This window comes from Tympanuchus pallidicinctus, unplaced genomic scaffold (genome assembly GCF_026119805.1).
Source record: "Tympanuchus pallidicinctus isolate F22 unplaced genomic scaffold, pur_lepc_1.0 scaffold18, whole genome shotgun sequence".
Lineage (NCBI taxonomy): Eukaryota > Metazoa > Chordata > Aves > Galliformes > Phasianidae > Tympanuchus > Tympanuchus pallidicinctus.
In genome coordinates, this window is record NW_026294699.1 from 14,098,213 (window position 1) to 14,121,738 (window position 23,526).

The window sequence follows — 23,526 nt, forward strand, 5'->3', positions numbered from 1 at the left end:
CACACAGCATCCCCTTCGTCACAAAGCTCGTGCAAATCCCAGCACGTGCCCAGGAACGCTGTGACTGCGCAGGATGTTTGTGCAGGTACCCCTCCCATCTCCAGTGGCCTCTGCAGCAGCAGGAGCAGCACAGAAAGCAATGAGGCCACCCTCACTGTGCTCTTAGCTCTTCTAAGGTGTCCAGGAAGCAGTGCGAGGTAGATGCCAACGTTGGGAAGGAAGGGAAAGAAAAGGACAAGAAAGGAGGAATGCGAGTTAAAAGAACATAGTAGCAGAAAGGATCAGTAAAAGCTCAGGATGACACTGAAAACTCCAACTACTGGAGTACAGTCATTACAGATTCTGGAAATCAACACAACATCCAATTTTAGCTGCATGACACAAGTAAAATTTGGGCACTCTGGAGGGGGAAAAAGGCAGGAGGAAGGAAATCCTTCCAGTTTCTTCAATTAATATTTGCTTAGGAGTCATATTTATGGCATGTTAAAGTTTCACAGACAGCAAACAAAATTTAGTACATAAGCTTAGGACGTGACTGAGCATGTGTGTGACACTGGACTGCAATAGGAAGTGTTGTTCTACGACCTCCTTTCACCTCCAGGCTCCCTGTTACATGACATAGGTAGGCACAAGAGACTAATAAACTCGTCAGCAAAGAAAAGATAGATCAGCTAGTTTCTTCCTAAGAACATTCCACAAGAACCCATGATTTCTATGATAAATAAAAAGAAATTTAAAAAATTGCACTTCTGCCATTTGCCCCTGAAGCAAAAAAGTGTTTTCTGAAATTCTGGTTATTTGAAAAAAATTCCCTGAAGGAAAAGTAAGAATACTTCCGTGATTAAATACATGACACAATATTTACACTAACAGAAAAACAGCAGCAGCCTTCTGTACAAGTGAACTCACCAAGTCACAGAACTCAAAAACCAGGAGATAAGGAATGGCTTCCACACATTGCCCAATACACTGGAGAACATTTGGATGCTGAAGAATGCTGCAGTGAAAACACAGTTGAAGTCAGAAAGGCTACAGTATTCATTATTTTCAGTATAACATAACACACTGAAACCTCAACTGCAAGTTTCAATACAGAACTGGAGGCAGCATGAACAGAAGGTGCAAGCATCCAAAGACAGATTCTCTTTGCACCTTTATATCCACTCTGTACTGTGGCAGCAAATCACTGAAAGAGGCTGAAATGTGCAGGATAGCAAAACCACAAAACCGACACTGCCACAAACAAGTCACTCCTCTGCTCCCACCCCCAGCATTCCCTCATACTAAAACTAAATGTTCATGCACTATGCTTAAGGAACTGATCTGGCTAAAAGCTAAACCTTCCTGTTAGCCAGGGTAGTTCCCAGACAGATCAGTTTCCTCTTCTAACTTTCATAAAAAGCACTCGTGCCAATGCAGCAGAAGGCATGAGATTTCATCTTCTGACAGCTGCCAACAATTTAAGCCCAAATGCACACTAACTAGAGCAAGAGAAGGAACTGAGAGAAGAAAGCTCTCCATCACCCTCATCTGTAGCACATTTAGGCAAGATAAGCCACACCTTAAGGAATGCATGATACTCCTTTCTCTATTCCCCTCATTCATAGAGCTCTCTGGAGGACTCTCGTCATTTCCAAAACATAAGAGAAATTACCCTCCCTTTAGCATGCACCAAACTCCTCTCTAGTAGGTAAAGACTCAATTTCAGGAAGCAAATCGTACAGAAATCTTCCAATCATAACACACAAGGAAGAGAACACCAAGCACTACTATTTTGTTAGCATTTTCTTTCAGACTAACCATTCCTGAGCTGTGCAGTACTACTGGACAGAAGTTAATGCCATTCTGAGTGCTTTATTTCTGCACTGCAAGCTTTGGGAGCAGAATTTGTTTTAGCACTATGCTGTATTTCATTTTTTTGAATATGGAAACTTCAAAAACTTTACGTATACATGGTAACACAACACACTGCCAGTTCTACCTCCAACAGGAAATCCAAGCACAAGACTTAAAGCTCAGTTCTTAGAAGCAAGTACTTAGACATAGGGTTGGTTTGCAACACCAGGATTTTTCTGAACAGCTGCAGCAGAATATCTGATAAACCAAAGTGTTTTCCAGTCATGAACAAATAACTACCAACCATTCAAGCAAAGAACTCATTATCTAAGCAAACTCAAATCTTGTTCATTTTGGATCAGTTGTATTTCACACCTTAGAGACAAGAATTTAATTTGTAAGAAAGGGCAAGCAGAGAAATAAAACTTAAGAACCTGTGTAACTCATAAGCAGTAGCATGAAGTGCTTGTGGTAACCAAGTTACAGAATATTACTTACTAGTATGGCTCTCCACTTCTTAAAAACTGTTCTTGCTCCTTGAGACCCGCGCTTGCTTTTAGCTCCTTCACTATCACTCGTGCCACACTACTGCCTGTGTAGATTTCTCCAAGCAGAACCTGAAAAATTATAATCACTGTGCCTTTAATCAGAGGCCAAAAAAATGAGTTTCTCTACAAAAAGAAACAAGAGCTAAAAACATATTGCAACACAGATTTTCTGGCTTGTCAATGCGGGTAGATGTCCATACTTCATAAATCCTGACAACTCATTACCCATTCATTTTCAGAAGACTCCCCTTCTTGTGAAGAGCATTTATTTACTTAAGACTTTTTCCTGGAAAGCATTGGCAGTAACAGAATGCATGAATTCAATTCGATGGAAGTGAGATCTGTAGATACTAAAAGGCTTTGTAAGAAGCTACGGGTAAATTAAAGCAGTAATAATCACAGCTAAAAAGTACGTGCAAGCAAACCTCATTTCTTATGCTATTACTTTGAAGGAAATACACTAGTCTAGTTACTTCGGACTATAATTCTAACTGCAGTACAATATTAGAAACTTCTCACCTTTCCAAACCAGCCATTTCCAATTTCCTGGATGTAGTTTAGACTCTGACGTGCAACTTGAGACTTTGATCCATCTGTCATACACAACAGAAGAAAGGTTAGACACACCAAACCACTCAGATTGCCAGTTATCCAACAGTGGAGGAAACAATACAAGCTCTTACAATATTTATTCCCAATGATACGCACGCTTTCAGGCTGAGCACCAAAACAGACACAGGCAAGAGTGAAGGTAACGTTGTGACAGTAGTGCGGGGGAGAAACTTCTCAGCTTCTAAACCACTTGTACTACAGAACCCCACTGCCTCCACAGACTGCCCTTACACACACATCACCTTTCTAACACGTTCAGTAAGAAAGTTGAATTGCAATCCCAACATCATACACCATAGTTGGGCAAAGCAAATAACCCACCCAGAAAGGTTACCTATGGAAACAGAATAAAAACTAAAACACTCACTGCTTCTACATTTGAACAGTTAAGTTAGGGTGACCGTTTTAAGAGAATAGGTTAGACTGCTTTATTCTTCAGCCCAGCTGCCCTACTTACAGCTACCATCTGTAAGGAGGACACTTTCTGACTAAAAATAATGTACATAAAGAACAGAGGCAGAGGACAGAAAACAAGACAAAAAATCCTGGCAGAGGATGGACAGCAACAATGGCAGACTGTACTATAGAAGAGATTCAGCAGTATTTACCTCTCTGCTAATTAGCTAGAAATACCAATAAAGAGACTTAGTCTCTTTTTCCTTTTTTAAACAGAAATTGTCTTAAGGAATACATTCCCAAAATTCTTTCACATAAGCAAAATAAAATGTCCTCTTGGCATTACCACATCTACAGCATGAGAAGCTCACAGTGACACGAAGAAAGTGATGCAGCCCACACAGTAGCACTGCTGTCAAGTAAGAGATTTACTCTTGCTTCCATTTAAGGCTAATGGATAAAATCCAACGACAACTCAGCCATGAAGAGAACTACTATAGAGCAGTAGTAACATCCCAGAGCAACTTCAACCCCTGACGTGACACATAAAGCAAGGAGTCTAAGCTGATTCAAGCCACACTCCTGTTCAGCCACCCTGCAAAGCACCCGCTCCAAGGTAAAGCACAGAGATTTCATCCTGTACCCCAGTTCACATCTGTAACAGTCAAACCTGCACAGCAGAAGTCGAGCACGATCAGCTACACAGTGCTAGAGAATAAATTCCCTACTTCTCTTTTCTCAGTGTAAAATTTATCTTACCTGCACGAGATGGAAACTGGGATGGAGTTGGTAAAGCAATACTGGGAACTGAAAGAGTAAAAACTTCCGCTGGAGACTGAACAGACGGAGTATCTTCTGCTGGGGGCGCGAAATCTATTTCATCATCAAAGTTATCTTCAAATTCCTGAAATAAAGATCTTGGTAATTAAGCTAATATTTGGCTTAAAATTAGCATTGCATCTCTTCTGGTTTGCTATCTGAATCCACAAACCAGACTACAACAAAGTAACCGGCTGCAGGTGAAAACAAACTAGGCCCCAATACAAAGGGCTTCATCTTTAAGGGCAATAACCTGGTAACATGAAAAGGAACCTAAAAACCTGAAAAACTGTAAATCACCAACGTTTAAAGGAATTGCACTGCCTCTGAACACACAGTGCCAAGGAGGCTCAAATCATTACTAAGTGACAAGCCTTTTTTTTTTTTATTATTTCGTTTTCTTACTTTTGATTTATTACCGACTTAAAGACAACACTTGATGCTTACATTTCTTTATCAAAAATAACTTAGGTTTTTCAGGGCTTTTCCTTATTCACTTTTTTCCATATATACATTTTTAAGATATATTTCTAGAAAAAGAGCCACACAAATTTATGAACACCAATAACTGATGTTCCAGAAGAAACTGCTCTCTGCTAATAAATTCAGTGTGCTTACTACACTGGATATGCATCTTCAATATCACCTGAGAGGAAGATCTTAAACCCTATCACCAGACTAAAAGTAAATTAAAAGAAAAAACAAGCCCAAAAAGGGTTCTTTATAGTAAAACTGTCTCAAGCCTACACTTTCACTATTGATCCTAATAGACAGCAATGATATTGACAAGGCCGGGATGCTGACTGCAGCACAGACTGAGTGCTCACACAGTCACAGCACTATGCCCAGTGTTCAGACAGCTGGATATTCAGAAGAGAACACATACAGTGAGGCAGAAACACCAGAATGCAGCTGCCAATACCACGTGCATGAACATTTCTAACTTGAAGTCCTACCTTGAAATCGATCTCTGGGTCTTTGCAGCAGGAGACACAGTTTGCAAGCAGTACCACCAGGACTACCAGAGCACAGACAGACAGAATGGCAAAAGATGAGGAAACTTCGGCTGCCGCTCCTTGTCCTGGAAACAAGCACGTATGTAGTATTACAGAAGTACCCTGGGGTCAGAAGGCGCTGCTCCCAAATATCCTACCCACCCGCCACGGGTTTCAGCTTAGCCCTGTGGAAAGGACGAATGAAAAAAGCAAAGCGAAGGGGCCAACGCTCCTGTGCACAGCTGCACACAGCTCGGCCGCCTGCCCGGCACACAGACGGAGCTCCCACAGCCCCAGCACTGGGCGGTGGTGAACAGCAGCAGCCCCAGACGTCAGGACTCCATCTGATCAACTCAGAGATGACTACACACAGACAGGAGAGATCCAGGCCGCTGGGGTTGGTTCCAGTGAGCTACAAACCCTGCCTGAAGAAAAGGTAAGCAGAAGGAATCCTCATGTGGGCTGTGTATGGATATACAGAGCGCTACTATAAGGCACTCCTGTATCTTTCAATGAATGCATGGCAACCACAAGTTGCTTTCACAAAAGCAAAATGAATCTAAACACCTCCACTCTGCATTTCCATTTCCCACCATTCTTCAGGTGATTTGTCTCCATCTCAAACTAAGATGTACTCTCGAACTTTTTGGTTATCGAGCCTGAAGTCCATGTTTTACACAAGTTACACTCTACCAGAACATGACCATCTCTTTACATGTCCAGGAATAAAATGTACTTCCTAACCTTACACAACTTCTGCAACCCCCAAGAAAAGGTGAACAGCAGCCAACTGGAAAAGGTAATGAAGTTAAAAAAAAAAAACAACAACCAAACAACACAAAGATCACCTTTGAATGAGATGGTTCATTGAGATGGAAGGCACCCAAGCTTCCAAGAATGCAGGGAAAACATTCATACACAACACTTAAAAAAAAGCTTTAATGTAAGAAAGATGCTAATTATCATGGGCAAGTTCCTGCAACACTTACAGAATAGCATTTTATGACTCACACAACTCAGTGCTGCTTACCAAGAATTACAGAATCCATCTCTATTTGGATAAGCTTTGAAGGCACTGTTATAGTCATTAAGAAGTGGTTTTTTTTAATTTGCACTTTTTAAAAAGATGAATGCAAAATTAAATATGAAATGATGACAACCTATAATTGAAGTAATTTATTTTTTTATAAGTGAAGCTATTTTAATGTCTTGCATAAATACATATTCAATGATGGGAGTCACTGGTTGAGCACAGGCAGCACAATTTGACACAGCGCTGAATGATCTGCAGTCAAACCTGGTACCTGTGCAAGTAGATGAAGACACAGAAAAAGCAGCAATGATAAATGATGCAGGCACCCTCAGGATCAAGCATAGGCATGAGAACACACCTCAGTACCAACCAGCAAGCTTCGGGAGGGGAGGGAATAAGGCTTTCATACCAGGCCCAACTCAAAGCCATGTGTATAGCTCAGGATTCTGGATACCTTCAGTCAACTTTCTTCATAGGACAGCAGACTCATCTGCCAAACACAGCAACTAAGCCAGCAAGTTGGTTTCTTGCCTGCTTTAATTCATTCTTTGCCCAGATCCGCAGCAAACCCCCAACCCCTCCTCCAGGCACAGCAGCACCAGCCCACAGGAGCAGGACAGGACCAGCAGCACTGCCTGCCTGCAGCAGGGACAGCCCTGCCATTCTTCCCTCACCAGTTACCAAAAGTCACTGAGCACAAGCCCGGCCCCTCCCAAATTTGCTTCAGTGGGATTCATCAATTAAAGTCTCACATCTTCATGAAACTGGGCTTTAAGTAAAGAAGTGACAGCACCACACCGCACATTTCTAAGCTTGAGGGCCAAACAAGTTGTACATGACAAACATCACAGAGCACACTGACAAAAGACACTCACTGCCAGGAGAAAGGCAGAGCACACCACACATGAAGCATCTTAGGGCACAGCCAACTTCAAGGCAGCATCTGATTTTCAGCTTTCAGCACAGTAGTTGCTATGCGACCACAGCCCCGCTGCAGAAGGCAGAGGCTCTCACTGATCACTGCAGCTATTCCCAGCACCAATCCAGATGACAGCACTCGCTGACACTGACTCTTCAACACTACCAAACTACATCAGGAACCACGATGTTACTTCACGACTCCAAGTCAGAGCAGAGCACCTTTACAGCACTAAGGAATGACCGTCAGTGCTCTGCTCCCCTACCTCCATGGCACCTGTTAAACGACACCACACTTACTTGTGCTATTCATAGATATTAACGCAACCAGATCAAACATACAAACCTCACTACATCAGTGTTGTATTACAAGCATGAGTTCAAAAGCTCCCCTTTTCCAAAATAATGCTGTCATTCTCTTCTGTGCTAGCTATTAGCTTGTAAAGAGCCGGGTGGGAGTGGAGGACGCTTCCCAAGACAGATTCAGAATGCCATCTTTTCCCACTAAGGGTCTTGCCTACATCTGCTCACTCTGTGACATCTGCAGGGCTGCTGCACAAAACCAACACGGACAACCCAGCCTAGGAAGGCCCAGAGGTGAAGGTCTAAGACTAAAACAGAGGCCTGCTGCAAACAATCCTACACGTACCCACTGTGCAACCCAGTCAGGATGACACCATAAATGCTCAGCATGCATTACAACTCCTTTATTTCACCAAAAAACTTCATCTGCTAATTTCATCAGGCCCTGCATTCCATTCATCCCAACTTTTTCTGCTATGCTCCATTTAACAGCCAAGCCAAACAACAGCACTGTCTTTGAGAAGGTTTCAGCAGACATTTGTACAGCACTCAGCCGTGCAATGCCACATTACAGTGGACTTTACAGTGAATCAGAATTGCATCAAATCACCATTAATCCTCAACTGAAACACAACAAGAGCAAACAAATTTAAAGTTTTGAAGGACTGTTACTTACATTTCAGACTGCTTTTTGAAAGGTAACAAGGTGAATCTTAGGAGGGGAGGCACTTAACAGGCCTCCTTTTTCCAATCAGCCATTTGATTTGAATGGCCATTACCAATACAGCAGGAAGGAACATTCCCAAGACTCAGATGGCTCTCATTGACTTGATGCCCTCAGCACAATGCCAGCACTTTCAGGAAATCTAAAACTGGTTGCAAATGTCTGAATTAATTCAGATGATTCCTTCATTGTGCAAACTGCAAAGAACTGACACACACAACCCCCCTTGCAGAGCATTAGGCAGGCTCCTACCTGACATATGGACTATCTTGGCTTTCAGATTTTCAGTGTGTTGCCATTCAAAGAAAAGCCAAAAGTTTGAAAGCAATAAAAATGACACTGAACAAAACGTGGAGAATTCTACTACCTGAAGGGACTTATTTCAAAATCCTCCTCCTCTCGGCATGCTGTTATTATCCTTGTCTCAGATAAGGCAAAGTCTGCATAGCTAACCGAAGTAACCTTTGCTATGGATGACATGACAAACACCTCTTTAGACAGAAGCACTTTATCACCTGATTTTCTTTTCCCTTCCTCCTTATACCTGCAGAAAATGCCAATAGCCACCCAGGAAAAGGAGCTCTTACCAACCTCAGGAGCATCACGCAAAGTACTGACACACACGCTTGTGCTTTGTCTTTCTGAAGACAAGAGGCAGCAGTTAGTTGTTTGTCAGAAAGGAATTCCTGCCTAAGCCTGAATTGCCTTCCATGGCCTCAATCAGTCTCACACTTTGACAAAAATAAGAGGACAAAAAATTCATCAGTAGTGAAAAAAAACCGCACGCAAGTTAATCAGCTACTTACTGGATCCTTATAGACAGGAATTGAAACACTTCACCCCCCTCTAAACTCGGCCAGGACAATCCCAGTTCTCACCCTACAACATTACAGGTCCTCCATGGGAGGAGCAGGCAGGGTGAAAGCCTGGGACACGTGCACAGCCACTGCTTTGGAAAAACCACCAGCTCTTCTCCACATCAGCTCATCTCCAGAGACAAAAACAAAGACAGCAAACGGTAACTTTCTGCTGACCTTTTCCCAGGAGACAACCAAATCTTTGCCCTCCGTCCTAAAGCCCCACAAACAGAAGCCAGTTTCACAGCTACAGGTGTTCTGTGGACACGTAACCCTGACATCATCACGTCCCATGCATTCATTCAAGAAGAATTATCAGCTGCTTCATTTCACAACTGGGTATGTACCAGCAATTCTTGGCAAACAATTTCAATCCTCCCATTTGTCCCTAAAAAGACTAGAAGCCTCTCTTACCACCTATACCAATGTTTTTTCTAACCATTCTATCCCATGCCCCTCCTAAATACTTCTACATTGTGCTTCAAGAGAGCTTCTTTAGCTGCTCGCGTTCACTGTGAAGTCAGGACTGGCAGAGGTTACACATCCCAAGGCAGGAGCATCTGCAGTAACACTGGATTCCCACAAAATCCAGCATCCTCCAAACACCACGGCTCCAATCTCCACCTTCTTCTCAACACCTGCCCTGCCCACCTCAGCACTGCCGATCAGGCATCAAGTTTAAAACCACGAGCTCAGGGCCAGCTTTACACTGCTGTCCTTAATCCATTGCCCAGCAAGTCCCCACTGATGTCAAAGAACTGCCCACAAAACTCCCAGCACACTGCTCCAATGTAATAAGGATTAGCTAAGGGCTGGGAATGGCTGGGAAGTGGTCAGAGAACAAGACTGGTTTGAAGCTGCAGTGTTAAAGTTTCCAACCTGCAGAAAGCAAGATCTTCAGGTAAAAAACAGATTAGTTCAATCATAGCATATGCTGTGCTTTCATGGTAATGTGTCTGGAAAATCTGGGTAACTAATTATACTGCAAAGGTAATACACGGTTGTTAAGTGTATATATACATATATACACACACGTATGTACACATTTATATTTACACTACTGCTGCTAGATGTTGGTTCTTACAGTTAATTCCTGCCCAATACAGTGCAATCTCACGTGCTACACCTTCCCTTCAATTGAGGCTGCAGATTTGTTCTTTTTTTTTTCCCCAAACCAAAGCAGACCACAATCATTTAAAGTATGAGAAGATTACCTATCATTGTATCTCAAATCATTAGAAGTACCTGTAGCATGGAAAACAAAATATCAGTATCTCTTCCTCCCACCACTTATAGGTACACAAACTAATACACTGCTTTTGAAGAGACAAATTAATTATGCAAGGAATTTATACATGCAACCTTCATTGGTGGTATTTTTGGGAACCTTGATCTTGCAGCTGATGCTGTAAGCTCTCAAGTAAGACTTGGGTAAGGTACACAGGAAAGAAGGCAAGCACCAGCATTTTGCCCCAAGAGCTCCTTCACCCCAATTTCTCATTCCCATTCACAGCTGAAGAATCTCCAGGAAGAAGAACAGCCCATGGGATAAAAGTCTGATCTGTGAGAACAGGATCTGCTCTGCTGAAAGTCTACTATGCAACTTTCCTACCACTCTCATAACAGAGAAATCTCAGGGTACAAAAGTAACCCTGAAACACTTCATACTGCTGCTGAATCACTGCAGCACCTCTAAGGAAACTTCTCTGAGAGCAGCGTTGGAGAACGCGCCGCTTTGGACCAGCACCTCACCCCAAGAACCAAAGAGAGAATACAGCTCCTGAGACGGCCCGCTTCCTCACCACTCTGCCCAAGCAGTGCCAGGCCCAACACCTCCTTACTATAAGTTATGCTTAAACTACACAGGCAGGCTGCAACAGCTCTCATGACACGCTTCCAACAGCTCCAACTATAAAGCTGTGTCTTTTATAACTGCAGTGCAACAAAAACAAAAACAGAAGTGACAAACCTATTGCAAATTGTATCCAGCACCATATCAAGCTCCAGATACATGCATGCACACTAAACAGCTAGGCAGGTCCAAAGCCAAACCCCAAACACCTCTGGCGCTCCACGCACTGTACACCTACTGCAGAAATAGTTCGGATGAGATCAGAGAACAAAGGAGCCCTCTAGGAGGACTGCGTTAGCTGTAGCCAACTGTGGACTCTTACAGGCAGAGAAAGCAGACCCAGCCTGAGAACAACGCCTCACACGGGACATTCCTGCAGGCCAAGAGTCAGGGCTGGCTTCTCACTTCACAAACAGTCACAAAGTCATAGGGAGAAACAAAAGAGAAAAGGCAACCTAGCAGCTCCAGCTGGACAATTAGTAGGTACCTGGATCAGAAGTTAGAACAAGAGATAAAGGGATAAGTAAACATATTTAATTCTTGAAAGCAAGAAGAAACGTGAAATGACAGACCACTCCCAAGAAAACTGCATCATGATTAAAACCCCTGTACAAGCAAGACTTTTCTCAGCTTCAAGTGATCTGACTCTCTACTTTGCATACGATTAGAAATTTGCTTTTGTCTGCATGCACGGCAGTCACACACACTGCATGCAATACCAAACCACAGGCTACAAACAGAAGCAGGCCTCGCTCTCACAGAACTCCCAGTAAACATCAAGCCAAAGCAGCTCAAAAGCAACAATTTTCCCAAGACTAGGAACTAGAGAACTCATCTTCATAATTAAAAAGTCGTTGTCTCTAGCCATTTGACTACACCAGTTAGAGCCACACAAAGTTCTAGGTGCCTCTGGATGCTAACATCAATTTCTCGGTGTCCCTTCCTGGATCTTCTCACTGCGAGGCATTCAGCTGCTGCAGGAGGGCAGCCCCAGCACTGAAGCTCTCTGTGCAAAGCAAGGAAGCAGTCAGGCACCAGCCCTGCTGCCTCCATCCAGCTGAGCAGACTGCAATCATCACAAATGTAAAACTGAACACACCTGTGAAAAATGCTACCACCTATTCAAGTTATACGGGAAAATAAGAATAGTTTTGAGCCCCCATTCCTTTGCATTTGCAAGGACTTCATACAGCAGAGACGACAGAAGCGCCTCCTCTGACATTAACATACATACCCTTGATTCCAATTCCCAGGTTTCTGGAGAGGCAGCTGAATTAAGGTCAAGTATGAAAATCCAAGTCAAAAAGAGAGAGAGAGCACCTGAATTAGAATGCAAAGCTTTAGTGCAGCAAAGCAGAAGTGTCAGATTATGATGCAGTATGTTTGTCTGCAAAAATTACCGCTGAAGAGCATTTCTCAAATACCCTTCCTTCAGCCACACAACGCTAAAAGTGATAATCATCTTGGCCTGATGCACTCGGGTAGAACACCTAATGCTCCACAGGCTCAGAACAGCTGAAGTACTTCATTCTCCCAGTTGCTCTAACCTGGAGCAGGTCAGGTCGTGTGGTCCCTCAGAGGTGGGAGTCAGCTAGACCTGTCCTCAGCTCTCACCTCTAGCAGGTCAGCCCTCCTATTCACAACAGTCACAGCACATCCCAGTACCCTCCCTTCCCATTCAGTGAATAAATTAATTACTCTGTTTCTAGCTAGCAGCATCTTCAACATCTTGCTTTTCCTATTTTCCACAGTAATTGCTATGGACCACACCAGGGGAACAATAAAAGCCTTCCTTCCTCTACCACCTCCTTTTTTTTTTTTTTTTTTTTCTAGCACATTTGGAAATACAGCCTCAAATATGAGAGACAAATATAGAACACACCATCAGGGCACACCTTCATCTGCAAACACTGTGAAGCCATACTTAAAAGCATGAGCTGCATCATTCATCTTGATGAAGACACTGGGAACACGACAATTCCACAGACTCTGTCTGCTGCAATTCCACAGTAGTTCCACAGAATGGAACGTTTTTGAACAAGGAATTCAAGCCAGTCTTGCTAGAACCTGCCATTGCCATCCTGCTTCCTAACTGCCTTCTCAAAAGAGAAATCTCTTCATTATGGGCATATGCCAGGAACCGTTCCGCAGAGGTCACTGCAAGCACCTCACACACACCTCCTTTCCTCCTTTTTCTGCTGACCACCATCTCTCCAGCACAGTGCTCAAGGCTGGACAGATCAAAATGATTCTCCACCATCAGAGAAGCAGCCCTTCCTGCAAGGTGCACAACTGGGAGATTGTAAAATAACTCCAAAACCCATTACTTATTATTTTAAGAAAAGTCCATTCAATTATTCCTAACTTTACAACTCTCCTGCATGAGGCTGTGTGCAGTGGTGAGCTGAAAGAGCTGCCAAGGCCTAAAGCAGAGTCCGTAATTTATTCCAAAAGTCACCAACAACCACCAGTCTCAACATAGGAAATCAAAACAATTTCCCGTGGGATACACAAGGGAAAAAGCCACAATAAGCAAAGGCTGTTTCAAAAGAGCGATTTGCTTAGCACGACTTTCCATTCTGACAGATCAGGTTTGTGACAGCATCACAAAAGTTACCTCCACATCTCTGAGCTTTGTAGGATACGTGGCGTAGTTTTGATAGCAGAGGAACTTTCATTAAAAAAAAAAAAAAAAAAAGCTGGGTCACTTTGAGAACACTTGGTGCCCACATTGACATCTGCCTTGAAACAGAAAAGCTAACAACATTTCAGCAAAGGAACAGACATCAAAAAGGAAAAGATTGCCGCCCAGAACTCCGCCGTCCTAACTCATGGCCTGATGATAAGTCAGCATCACTGGGAAATTTTTCACATATTTCGTAAATGAGAAAACTGTCACCAAGCCTCAAAGAAAATACAAGTTTGACCAAGGGCTTCCCAGGGTTTTCATTTTTCCCAGAACTTTATTGTAGAAGGACCAGCCTCAAGGAAGGCTGACAGAAGCAGTAACTCATGAACAACTCTGAAGCTTCCATGGGAAGAAAATAAATGGGGAAAAACATAGGTCCAAAGCAAAGCAACTGTGGGATCCACACCCTGTTTTGCTACTTCCCGTGGCACAGCAGCCAAAGCGCTGAGCTTCACTGCTCCCCCTCGCACTTGCTGCCATGCCTGCCCTGCCGCTCCGTGCTGCACCAGCACAACCGAACCTCAGCCGAGGTTCGCAAACCTGAGCCGAGCTCAGCAGAATTCCCAATACAATTTTATGTTCCGAAGCACCAATAGAGCACAAAGAAATAACTGAGGCGACTGCTACCTATCAGAACGAATAAACCTTCCTGCGGCAATCGGTGAGATCGGGAGAACACAGCGGCCGTGCGCATCTTAAGATGAACAGGAAGATACGGGCCCGAAGGCGGCCAGCATTACCAAACGCAGAGCCGAGCAGCCGGGACCGCATTCCCACCGAGGAAAGCGCCGCCCGCGGCCTGGGCACGGAGCCGCGCTGCGACTCACGGGCGAAACGAGGGAAAGTACACCGAGATCGCACGGCTCACACAGCCAGCCGCTATGGAAGAGCCCCGCGGTGAAGAACGAGCGATCCCGGGAGCCGCAGCCGCCCGAAGCGGGGCAGCGCGGCCACGGCACGGCCACGGCACGGCCGCGCCCCGCAGCCCCCGCGCCCGGGCTGCCCCCGCCGCGAAGCCTCCCGCGCCTCACCTGCGCCCGCCGGCGGAAGCGGGGCGGCCCCGCCGCTCCCCAGGAGCAGCGACAGCAGGACGGCGAGCCCGGCCGGGCCGACCCCCCGCCTCCGGGCCGCCGGGCCGAGCCCCTCGTGCCGCCGCATGTCCTCCGCCGCCGGCCCGCGGCTCAGCGCCGATCGAGGGGCTGGAGGCTCTCAGCGTCTCCGAGGAGCTCCAGCGGCAGCCGCTGTCCCCCGCCTCCACGGCGCGGCCCTCCGCGGCATCGGCGTCCGCGCACCGCTCACACGGCCCCTCCGGCCGCCGCCGCCGCCGCCATCTTCCGGGCTACCTGACCGAGAGGGGCGGGCGCTTCGCCGACCGACGGCCGGCCGCGCCAATCGACGCGCGCCCCGCGCTTCGGGGGCGGGACCGCTGGTCGGGACGGAGCCGATCCGAGATTGACGTCCAGATCAGCCAATCGCGCCGCACGGGTCGAGTCGGGCCGGGCGCGGGCTGCGGCGCAAGAACGGTGCGGAGCGCTCGGCAATCGACGCGCACGAGCGACGCCAGGAGGGGGCGAGCTTGACACGGACTGAAGGAGCCCCGCACCAATCGGCCGGCAGCGCGGGCCCGGGGGCGGGGCAGCGGGAGGAGGCTGTCTGAGCCGTGCGCGGGACGGAGTGCGGCGCTGCCGAGTTGGCTGGCTGCGTTACCCAATGACCCGCATTTTCTGATGTGTTCGAATTAGCTTTCCTTCCACCAGAAATATCTGAGTTCAATCATAATGTGGGAGACGATCTTCCCTTGTTTTAGCCCGCTCCTGCTAATGCGTTGTGCTGCTCACTCCGTAAAAGCATCAGGTAGCAATAAGCAGCTCGGAGGCGCTCCTTGCCTGCTGGCCCTACACGTTTCGGACTGGAAGGCCCCTTGCCTTTCACATCAGCGCAGTGTGCCATGCATGACACATCATTATTGTTGTTTGTCTCAGGCACAAATAGATAATATCTCAGTTCAGATAGTCTTCTGCAGAAGACTGGTGACAAGCATGCAGCCAGCTCTTTACCTATCTCTACTCATCTACTGGAAACTTCAAAGACAAGTTTTTGCTTCTTCACTCTACCCAGCCTTCCTGCTGAGGTGAATGTCGGTACTGCAGCCGCTGGTCTGCACCATGGCCACTATTTCCAGTGATGGTTACCCAGCCTCGCTGTGTTGTTGTGGGCACATCTCGGCTCTAAGACAGTTCTGACACCGGCTTCATGCAAATTCCACAAGCAGCTACAGACCTAAAGCTTAAAACTTCATTTGTGGCCTGTCAGCAGGTTTGCAGCATAAGGATGTTCTCATTTCAACAGCAAGAACAATTCAGTGCATTTTAAACACAGCAGACCGCCTCATTTCAGAGCCCGCCCTATCCTAATTGAATGCTAAGCCTTTGATGTAATTTACTGATAACACAACATGTTGTAATACCATCTGGGAAGTTACCGTATCATTAAAGGACTTGTCAGAGCACTATTCTGTAACGATGGTACACGTAAGGTGAGCTGTGAATTAGTCACTGGCAGAATAAGAAGCTATATAACCAGCCCTTCAATTCCCTGTTCTGCATTACTCACAGGTACTGCTGAGCTCCAAACACCCCATGAGCATCCTAAACACAGCAACACAAAGCCTGATCTCCGACAGCCTGTTACCATTCCCCCATCTGCAGCTTAACATTTGCAGCAGCTCTCGGATACTAATGGGATGAGCAACCCGCCAACAAGTAATGCAAAAGGTGCTCACACAGAAAATATATTTACTTAAATAAAACAAAACTCTTCCTGTACACAAGATGGGATGTATTACCACATCCCAGCCTCATGTTTCTTGATTATGCGCTGTTAGCACTGCCAAATTACTGGAGCTGCTGTTCTGTGTGGGAGGTGTTAAAACCTTTTTTTAGACAGAGATAATTGGATCAACTAAAGGATGTTGATGGTTTTATTCTCAGTCGATGTTCTTAAATATTTTTGCTAACATCATTGGTGCAGAAGGAATACTGTCTAGCAGACTGAGCAAGTTGCCAGAGGGTGTTAGAGGTCTTCAGCATAGCTGTGAATAAAGCCCCAAAAGATTCACAACTTCCTTACTATGAAACAGAACTGAGCACCAGCCACACAGCTGAGAACAGAATGAAGCCTTTACTGCAGCTCTGTGCCCTAAGTGTGGTGGTTGGTTTCCTTATACACCAACATCAAGACATGCTCTGCCCCCCAGAAAAAAAAAAACCAAACCTCTCATTCCATCATGCAATACATTTTCCTTTGGTGTCACTGCTCTCTTTTTATACTTATCAGCAATGTGCTCCTCTGCCTGTAAACAGAGCCTTAAATGAATGTCACTGATTTAAACCTGCGCTTTCAGGTAGAAGAGACCAAGAGAGTTCCTACGTAACCAAAGGCATCCTCCTCTGTTCACTGCTGTTCCAATACTCCAGCCCACAACATGATTTTATATAGCTCCCAAGGAAAGGCGGGTTTAAAATGATGAGTAATTTGCTTATTTCAGTCAAATATTTTCCCCTCGTTCTGTAACTGTCACTCTCAAATGGGTAGAGCAGAACTCCCCGCTTCCTCCCACAAATGCTTCCGTTTGCTTACGGAGAGACAAACTCCTGAGAAATACAGCCAGGTGTATTCTGAATCACTGACCCCAAATTCCCTTTATATGAGTTTATGTGTTAAACAGTGGCCCAGCAGCTCCTGTCATAATCCACAGAACTGCATTCTTCTGAGGAAATATTTCAGAACCAGATGTCCTGGGAGGTGCAGTCACGGTTTCATTCTGTAGACTGGGGAGCACCCACAGGAGCTCCAGGGCCCTGATGGGGAATGGCACTGCCTGCTTTGCCTTCAGACAGGTGGAATGTGAAGAGGTCTTAACATGCAGACATGAAGGTGGATCACAGTTTTAAATAGATATTAGTAGAATTATTTAGAAGTCTTTTATTTACTTCTGTTATTAAATTCATTTCCCTCTCATCCACTGAACCATCCTATGGAATCAATGTCATTAATCAAATGGATTTTTGTGGAAGAGTAGCTAAATACTTAATCAAAATGCCATATGAAGTGCTAATATCAGTAAAAACTTCTTATCAACTGGATTTCCTTCTGACTTAATTGAAATACAGCCATGGGTGCACTAATTGCTTTCCCCAGGCATTACTCTCAGATGCTATTGGCAGCCAAGACACCAATTCTGTCAATTCTCGAACTCTTTTCTTTATGCCACTGACAACTGTCTAATGCTGGACCAAATTACATCTGTGATGATATATTCATGCTTTAAAGCTTCCTCTACAAATTTGTCTGTAAGACAAAAATAGGAGACGTAGCTGAGTTGTTTCCATTAATGCAAAAAGAAATGCAGAACGATGACCTTTGTGTAAAGGTGCTGTACAACCTTTATAGCCATATTGGAAATTACTTGTCGTTGTCTTCCACTTATTCTTTCCTACTTATTTTTAGCAAACATTAAGTCGTGTGCTCCACTAAATTTTGCTCCAGATGTGGCAAAACAGTACAGAACAGAATGAGAAACTATTTAGCTAAATGAGCGCCTACTGCAGTACTGGTCTAAATATACATTCTATGATTCAAAGAAGAAAGCAAAACAGAGAGAATATTTTCACAAATAGACAAAGCAAAATGCAACAGATCAAACGAGGCTTCAAGTCAGCCTTTCATGCAGTACTTTCATAGTGGCAATAGCTGTGGAAGCTGCTCAGCAACTCCACCTGTCTGAGATGACTCAAACAAGCAGGCGTTGCTGCTCACAGCGTGGTCTGCTTTTACTCTGTAGGTGTCACACAACAAGAACTGCACTGCTGGAAAGGAGGGATCCAGCAACATTTTAGCCAAAGTGCAAGAGTTTGGTAGAACTGCCTACAGATTGCAGAACTGCTGCCTCACGAACAGATAAAGGAAACCATAAGGACCTGAGATACGAAGGAAAGCATGGTTTGTTCAAACAGTGTGGGAGAAGAAGGGATCCACCTTGTGCAGGAATGCCAATGCTTTGCAGTCCTATTTATTCTTATTCTAACCAATGCTGCCTTCCAGAACATGAGGAAAATTCAATCTAAAGATCGAAAGCCACTCAAAATTTAAGGGGAATCACTTTTTTTCTTTTCAGTGCTATACGCAATGGCAAAACAATGTCCTGTTTCAGTGCAGTAAATCCCACAAGTTACGCTACCAATGTAAACTGAGAAAAACTATCAGAAGAGATGGAAACTGCATGAGAAAACAGTTACCAGAGCCTTTGCTAAAACGTTAATTCTTCAGTAAGTATACGCAACCAGATGTCAGCAATTTTGAGCATCTCCATGCTTTTAGAATACAGCAGATGAAGTACGTGCTCCAAGACATCAGCAAACATTGCAGTCCTATCCACCTGAAACCTCCTCTTAACACAGGAGCAGACAAGAAATTTTACACGTTAGGAAAACCACCTTTCTATAACATCATGAACCAGACAAACACTGAGCACATAAAACACGATTTGATTTTTGTTGCCAGCATGTACCACCAGCACACAGCTGGAACGCTGCCCAGCAAGCCGACAACTTCTGCATTAACCTTGTGTGATCACAGCTCAGGTTATCTATTTATAAAACATACCCCAGGTGTTCCCTACAGTGGGATATGACAGGAAGCTGCAGCTAACGGAGCTTCTCTCCTTGTGATGCAGCCCAGGTGCTCAAGCTAGTGTTCTCAATTAAGAACTCAGAGAGCCTGGCATCTGGAGTAGAAAGACAACAGACATGAATGTCACCATTTCCCAGGGGTCAAGGATTAACCATGGCTTGCACCTGCTCTGTTTACTGCTGAGCTGGTATTTCAGAAGAAAGATTATCACTAGTACCCTTTCATTGGTTACATTTCACAGTTTATTCATCCTGCGCAGTATGGGCCCCTTTTTAATTTGACCCAAATATAATCTGCATCCCACCTCACATAAGCCTGTAGATGCATTTACTTTAGCCAAAGGCATGTCTCAAAAATGCTGAATCACTCAGTGTAGGTAACAGAAAATGTTATTTTTATCAAGCACATTCATACAACTCATCACATTCCTCCACACTGCAAATTCTCCTGCCTTGTATCAACATCTCCCACTGCTCTTTGTACATAAGCTGAAACATCAGTGGGCCAGGTCTGGTTTTTCCACTACCTTATATTTGATTACAGTTGTTGGAGTTCAAAATAGTTCCAGGATCTTTCCTCTTCACTGACAGTGTTAAACAATTAGCTGGTCCTACCACTGGCAATGAGTGTGTACACGTCCTTGCTGCAGTGTGCTCAGCTCCGGCTGGCAAAAGCAAACCTTGCAGCAGCCTCTCACAGTTCTCCACGCTGACCTATATTCCCTGCCCATGCTGACCCACTGGGCAGCAAATACCCACAGTGAGAGTTCCTGGTCTCTTCCACCAGGAGCCTTACCCTGTAAAGGAAGACTGGTAGCAGGGAAAGGGGAGAAGGAAGGTCCCTACAACATGAAGATGGACACTAAAAGGCAGAGCTCATCTGTGCCCAGCAGTCACCTGCCATTGACTCCCATGAAGACCACAAGAGTGCCAGTGTAAGCTGGAGCCCAGCTAAATCTCCATAGGCACCAGTGAGTCTCTTACACAGATGGCTCAATTTGTGTCGACTGCAGTTCCTGCAGTCAGAGCAAACTTGGAGCACAGGAGCTCTGCCATGGCTTGGGTTAGTCTCCAAATAGTTCACCAGTAGGTATTGCTTCCCATATTTCTCTAGCTCCTTTTCCGCTCTGCTGTGCCTGTCCTTGTCTGAAATACAATGCTGTCCGCCACCAAGAAATTCAAGTACGTCTCCAGACGGCTCTGGGTATTTGCTTTCTTTAAGCAGAGCTGAGTACTGCCATATATAATCACAAGAATATCAGAGAAGGCATGCCTAGTGCTGCCCAGTGAAAACTTGATGCTAAGCCCACTGCCAAGGAGGCAAAGAACGAAATAACATGTAGAGATGAAGGCTACAATGTGGAGCACAGCAGGTGCACAGTAACATGAAATTGCTGACCCTGTGTTGGAAGAATCTTGTGCTTAATTATTTATAGATATACAAAGATCACTCACATGGAGAGAATATTCATCAAGTTCAGAGGACAGTAAGTTAGTTGTACACTGAAAAGGTGTGGACAACAGAAATAGAAGTTTTCTGAGTTTACTGCTACTGCATAACAACAATTAGCACATGCACTTGTGATAACTGCAAATTAAAATGTGCAGTTGATCGTGCATTTTGCGGATGCAATTTTCAGCCCAATATATCCTATGGCCCAAGAAATACCAGGATCAGCTAGCATTTGTAGCTGTGTTTATTTACACCACTCTGGAAATGGAAGGCTCTCACACTGGTGTAATCACTTACCAACTCAGGCTCCTGCCCACTCTTGGAAAAGGCAGTGTATAAAATCCTGAAGAAACAACATCTATGTTAGTACCACAAATTCCACAACACCTTTAAGCTGCCAAGCAGAACACTTTGATTCTGCACTTTCCTTCATGACTTCATTAGCAGTTCTGGTCATCCACAGAACGAAGGCTGAGTCCCCAAGGGGCTGTCAGGTATTACAGAGATGACTAGAAAGGAAGAAATACACCCATCTGGGGCTTAATCTCCAGCATCTTGAAAATGGATCTACAGCAAGTAGAAATTAGGAATCTACCTCATGTTGTGGCTGTGCATAACAGCACAGAATGACCCTATTTATGTAAGGACATCATTCAAATTAGCCAAGGAAACCTGCATTCCCAAAACTATTACTATGGAAGACAGGAAAACAAGCTGTAACTTGCATACACTTCAGACTCCTTTCAGCCTTGCTCATCATTCATTATACAGTTTTGTAGATGCTGAAAAATGAGTTCATAACTGAGAAATGAAATAGGAAGCACACTAAGGGAGAAACAAGCATAGTATGGGAATGAGACAAGAACCTAAGCAAGAGCTCATCCTGAATTTGTGGGACTGGGCTTCTGTCAGAAAGATGACTGTGGCTGCATTAACGAGCCCTCTAGTTATTCCCAACACCATGACTTTCAGCAGCCTTCAATACATAAAATGACAACTCTGCAGTATTAAAGCTTAATTTGTTGTGAGCAGAATTCTTCCTTGATTTTTCCCTCCTCTGACTCTGACGCAATTAATTCCTCTGACTGCCTTAAAACCAGATAAGTGGAGTTAAAGCAGTTAATAAGAAATATGTATCGACCAGACTTTTTTCCTGCCTGAAACGTCCTGTGTGTATCTTCACGTAGAAACAATGACTCTTCTTGGAACTATGATCTACTTTATGTGACAACAAGCTGGAATTCTTAGCTTTACATACATATACATTAAAGGCCTTTGGAAGAAAACTGCTGCAAGATATAACTTAGGTAGCTTTCAGAAATGAGGACTGGATCTAGGTCAAAAATAATGCTTTAAATAAATATCACAGAAGCTGGGGAAATTGAGATCTAGATCGTGCAGCTTTGGTTCTGCAACCAAGACAAATTATTCTGCATTTTCATTGGCATACAATTCACATTGCAATACTGTTTTGAGCAAACAAACACGCAATCACAGGAATATCAGCGGGACAGCTCAGTTCTAAACTTGCTGTTCCTACTTTTCTATTTAGAAATGACCTCTAATACGCTCTGACACCTTCTAATTAAGACCTGTGAATGCCTTCTGCAGATATACCAGTAGGCAAGTGCCAATTGTCTCTGTAATATAATGTATGAGAACTGCAGTAGTGAAACATAGGCAGAGAGTACTGTCAGCTCACAGGAAGGAGAGCCATGGTATTTGAGTTGATAACACTGCAGCTAAAGAAGGCTGTTCTTGCTACATGAGAAATGCAGAGATCCTGGGGAGAGCAGCTAAACTGTAAGACTGAAACTGCTGGGCTGCCGTTGCTGGCACTTAGCTTAGGAGAGGAGTCGAGCTATTTCTGATGTGATGGAACAGTTGAAGATGAGTCAGATACAAAATTATTGCTCTTTCTCCAATTCGTGGATTTTTTTTTTGCTGCTCTCCCCCTTTCTAATTTAATTTTACATCTCTGAAAAATTAAGCACTGTATAATGGTTGAAAGGGGAAGCATTACTTGAACTGCACAGAAGACTCATCCTAACTCCAGAGAAGCTCCTACTCACTGCCACAGTTCCCCTTCAGGCTCCAGCTATAGCATTTCCTGCCCCCAACTATTGCCCAACTCCCAAATATTTACTTTGTGAAAATAGTTGCTCTTGGCCCTACCACAGCAATTCTTCACGGTGTAAACATCTGAAAAATGCTTTGCATCACTCAGCTCCTCTGGAGCCGCTCCCATGAGCAGCAGCTGGGTGTGCAGCCGGGGTCTGCAGTGCAAAGCACCTCCACGTCATTTCCCAGCACTCGTCTGTGGTCTGCTTGGTGCTGAGCTCGCTGCCATGAGGCAATCTCAGGTGGGTTGGCAGTCAGGTAAGGGAGCACACGTCCCCCTGCCCATGCTGAAATTCTTCACCTCGGCGAATGCCTTCGTGATGTGGCTGAAATCATTTATCTGAAGAAGCAGAGGCATAACATGGAGAAGAGGTTAGCTCAAACAGTTCTCTGCATAGAAGTGCCCTACCTATTTGTGTTGGCTCTGGATGCCAGGAAGAAAACTGAAGGCATGACAAACACAGGGGAACTGTTTGACAAGCAGCAAAAGCAGAGCTTCTGTGCCTGAACTTCACATTAATGCTTCCCTCCAATAATCCTGAGTGCAGTGGGGACCTACGGAGCAACAGAGTCAGGGTTATCAAATGACTGTAAGCAAACGTCTTGGACTGAGGAAAGCATTCAGCTGCTCACTGATATAAATTGTAAGAGATGCAAAAATATGGGAAAACACTAAATGC

The 23,526-nt window shown here is 44.7% G+C and overlaps 1 protein-coding gene across 1 annotated transcript in view; it reads right to left on the reverse strand.

Moving 5' to 3' along the window:
- Positions 1–14,902, reverse strand: part of LMTK2 (lemur tyrosine kinase 2) — a 35,806-nt gene extending 20,904 nt beyond the window's left edge. The window contains exons 1-6 of the mRNA XM_052680149.1: positions 14,614–14,902; positions 5,168–5,292; positions 4,152–4,296; positions 2,904–2,977; positions 2,335–2,453; positions 910–997 (exon numbers count right to left, since the gene is read on the reverse strand). Coding sequence (XP_052536109.1) covers positions 910–997; positions 2,335–2,453; positions 2,904–2,977; positions 4,152–4,296; positions 5,168–5,292; positions 14,614–14,740 — 678 coding nt within the window. The 5' untranslated portion in view covers positions 14,741–14,902. The remainder of the gene's footprint in view (positions 1–909; positions 998–2,334; positions 2,454–2,903; positions 2,978–4,151; positions 4,297–5,167; positions 5,293–14,613) is intronic.
- Positions 14,903–23,526: the final 8,624 nt, after the last annotated feature.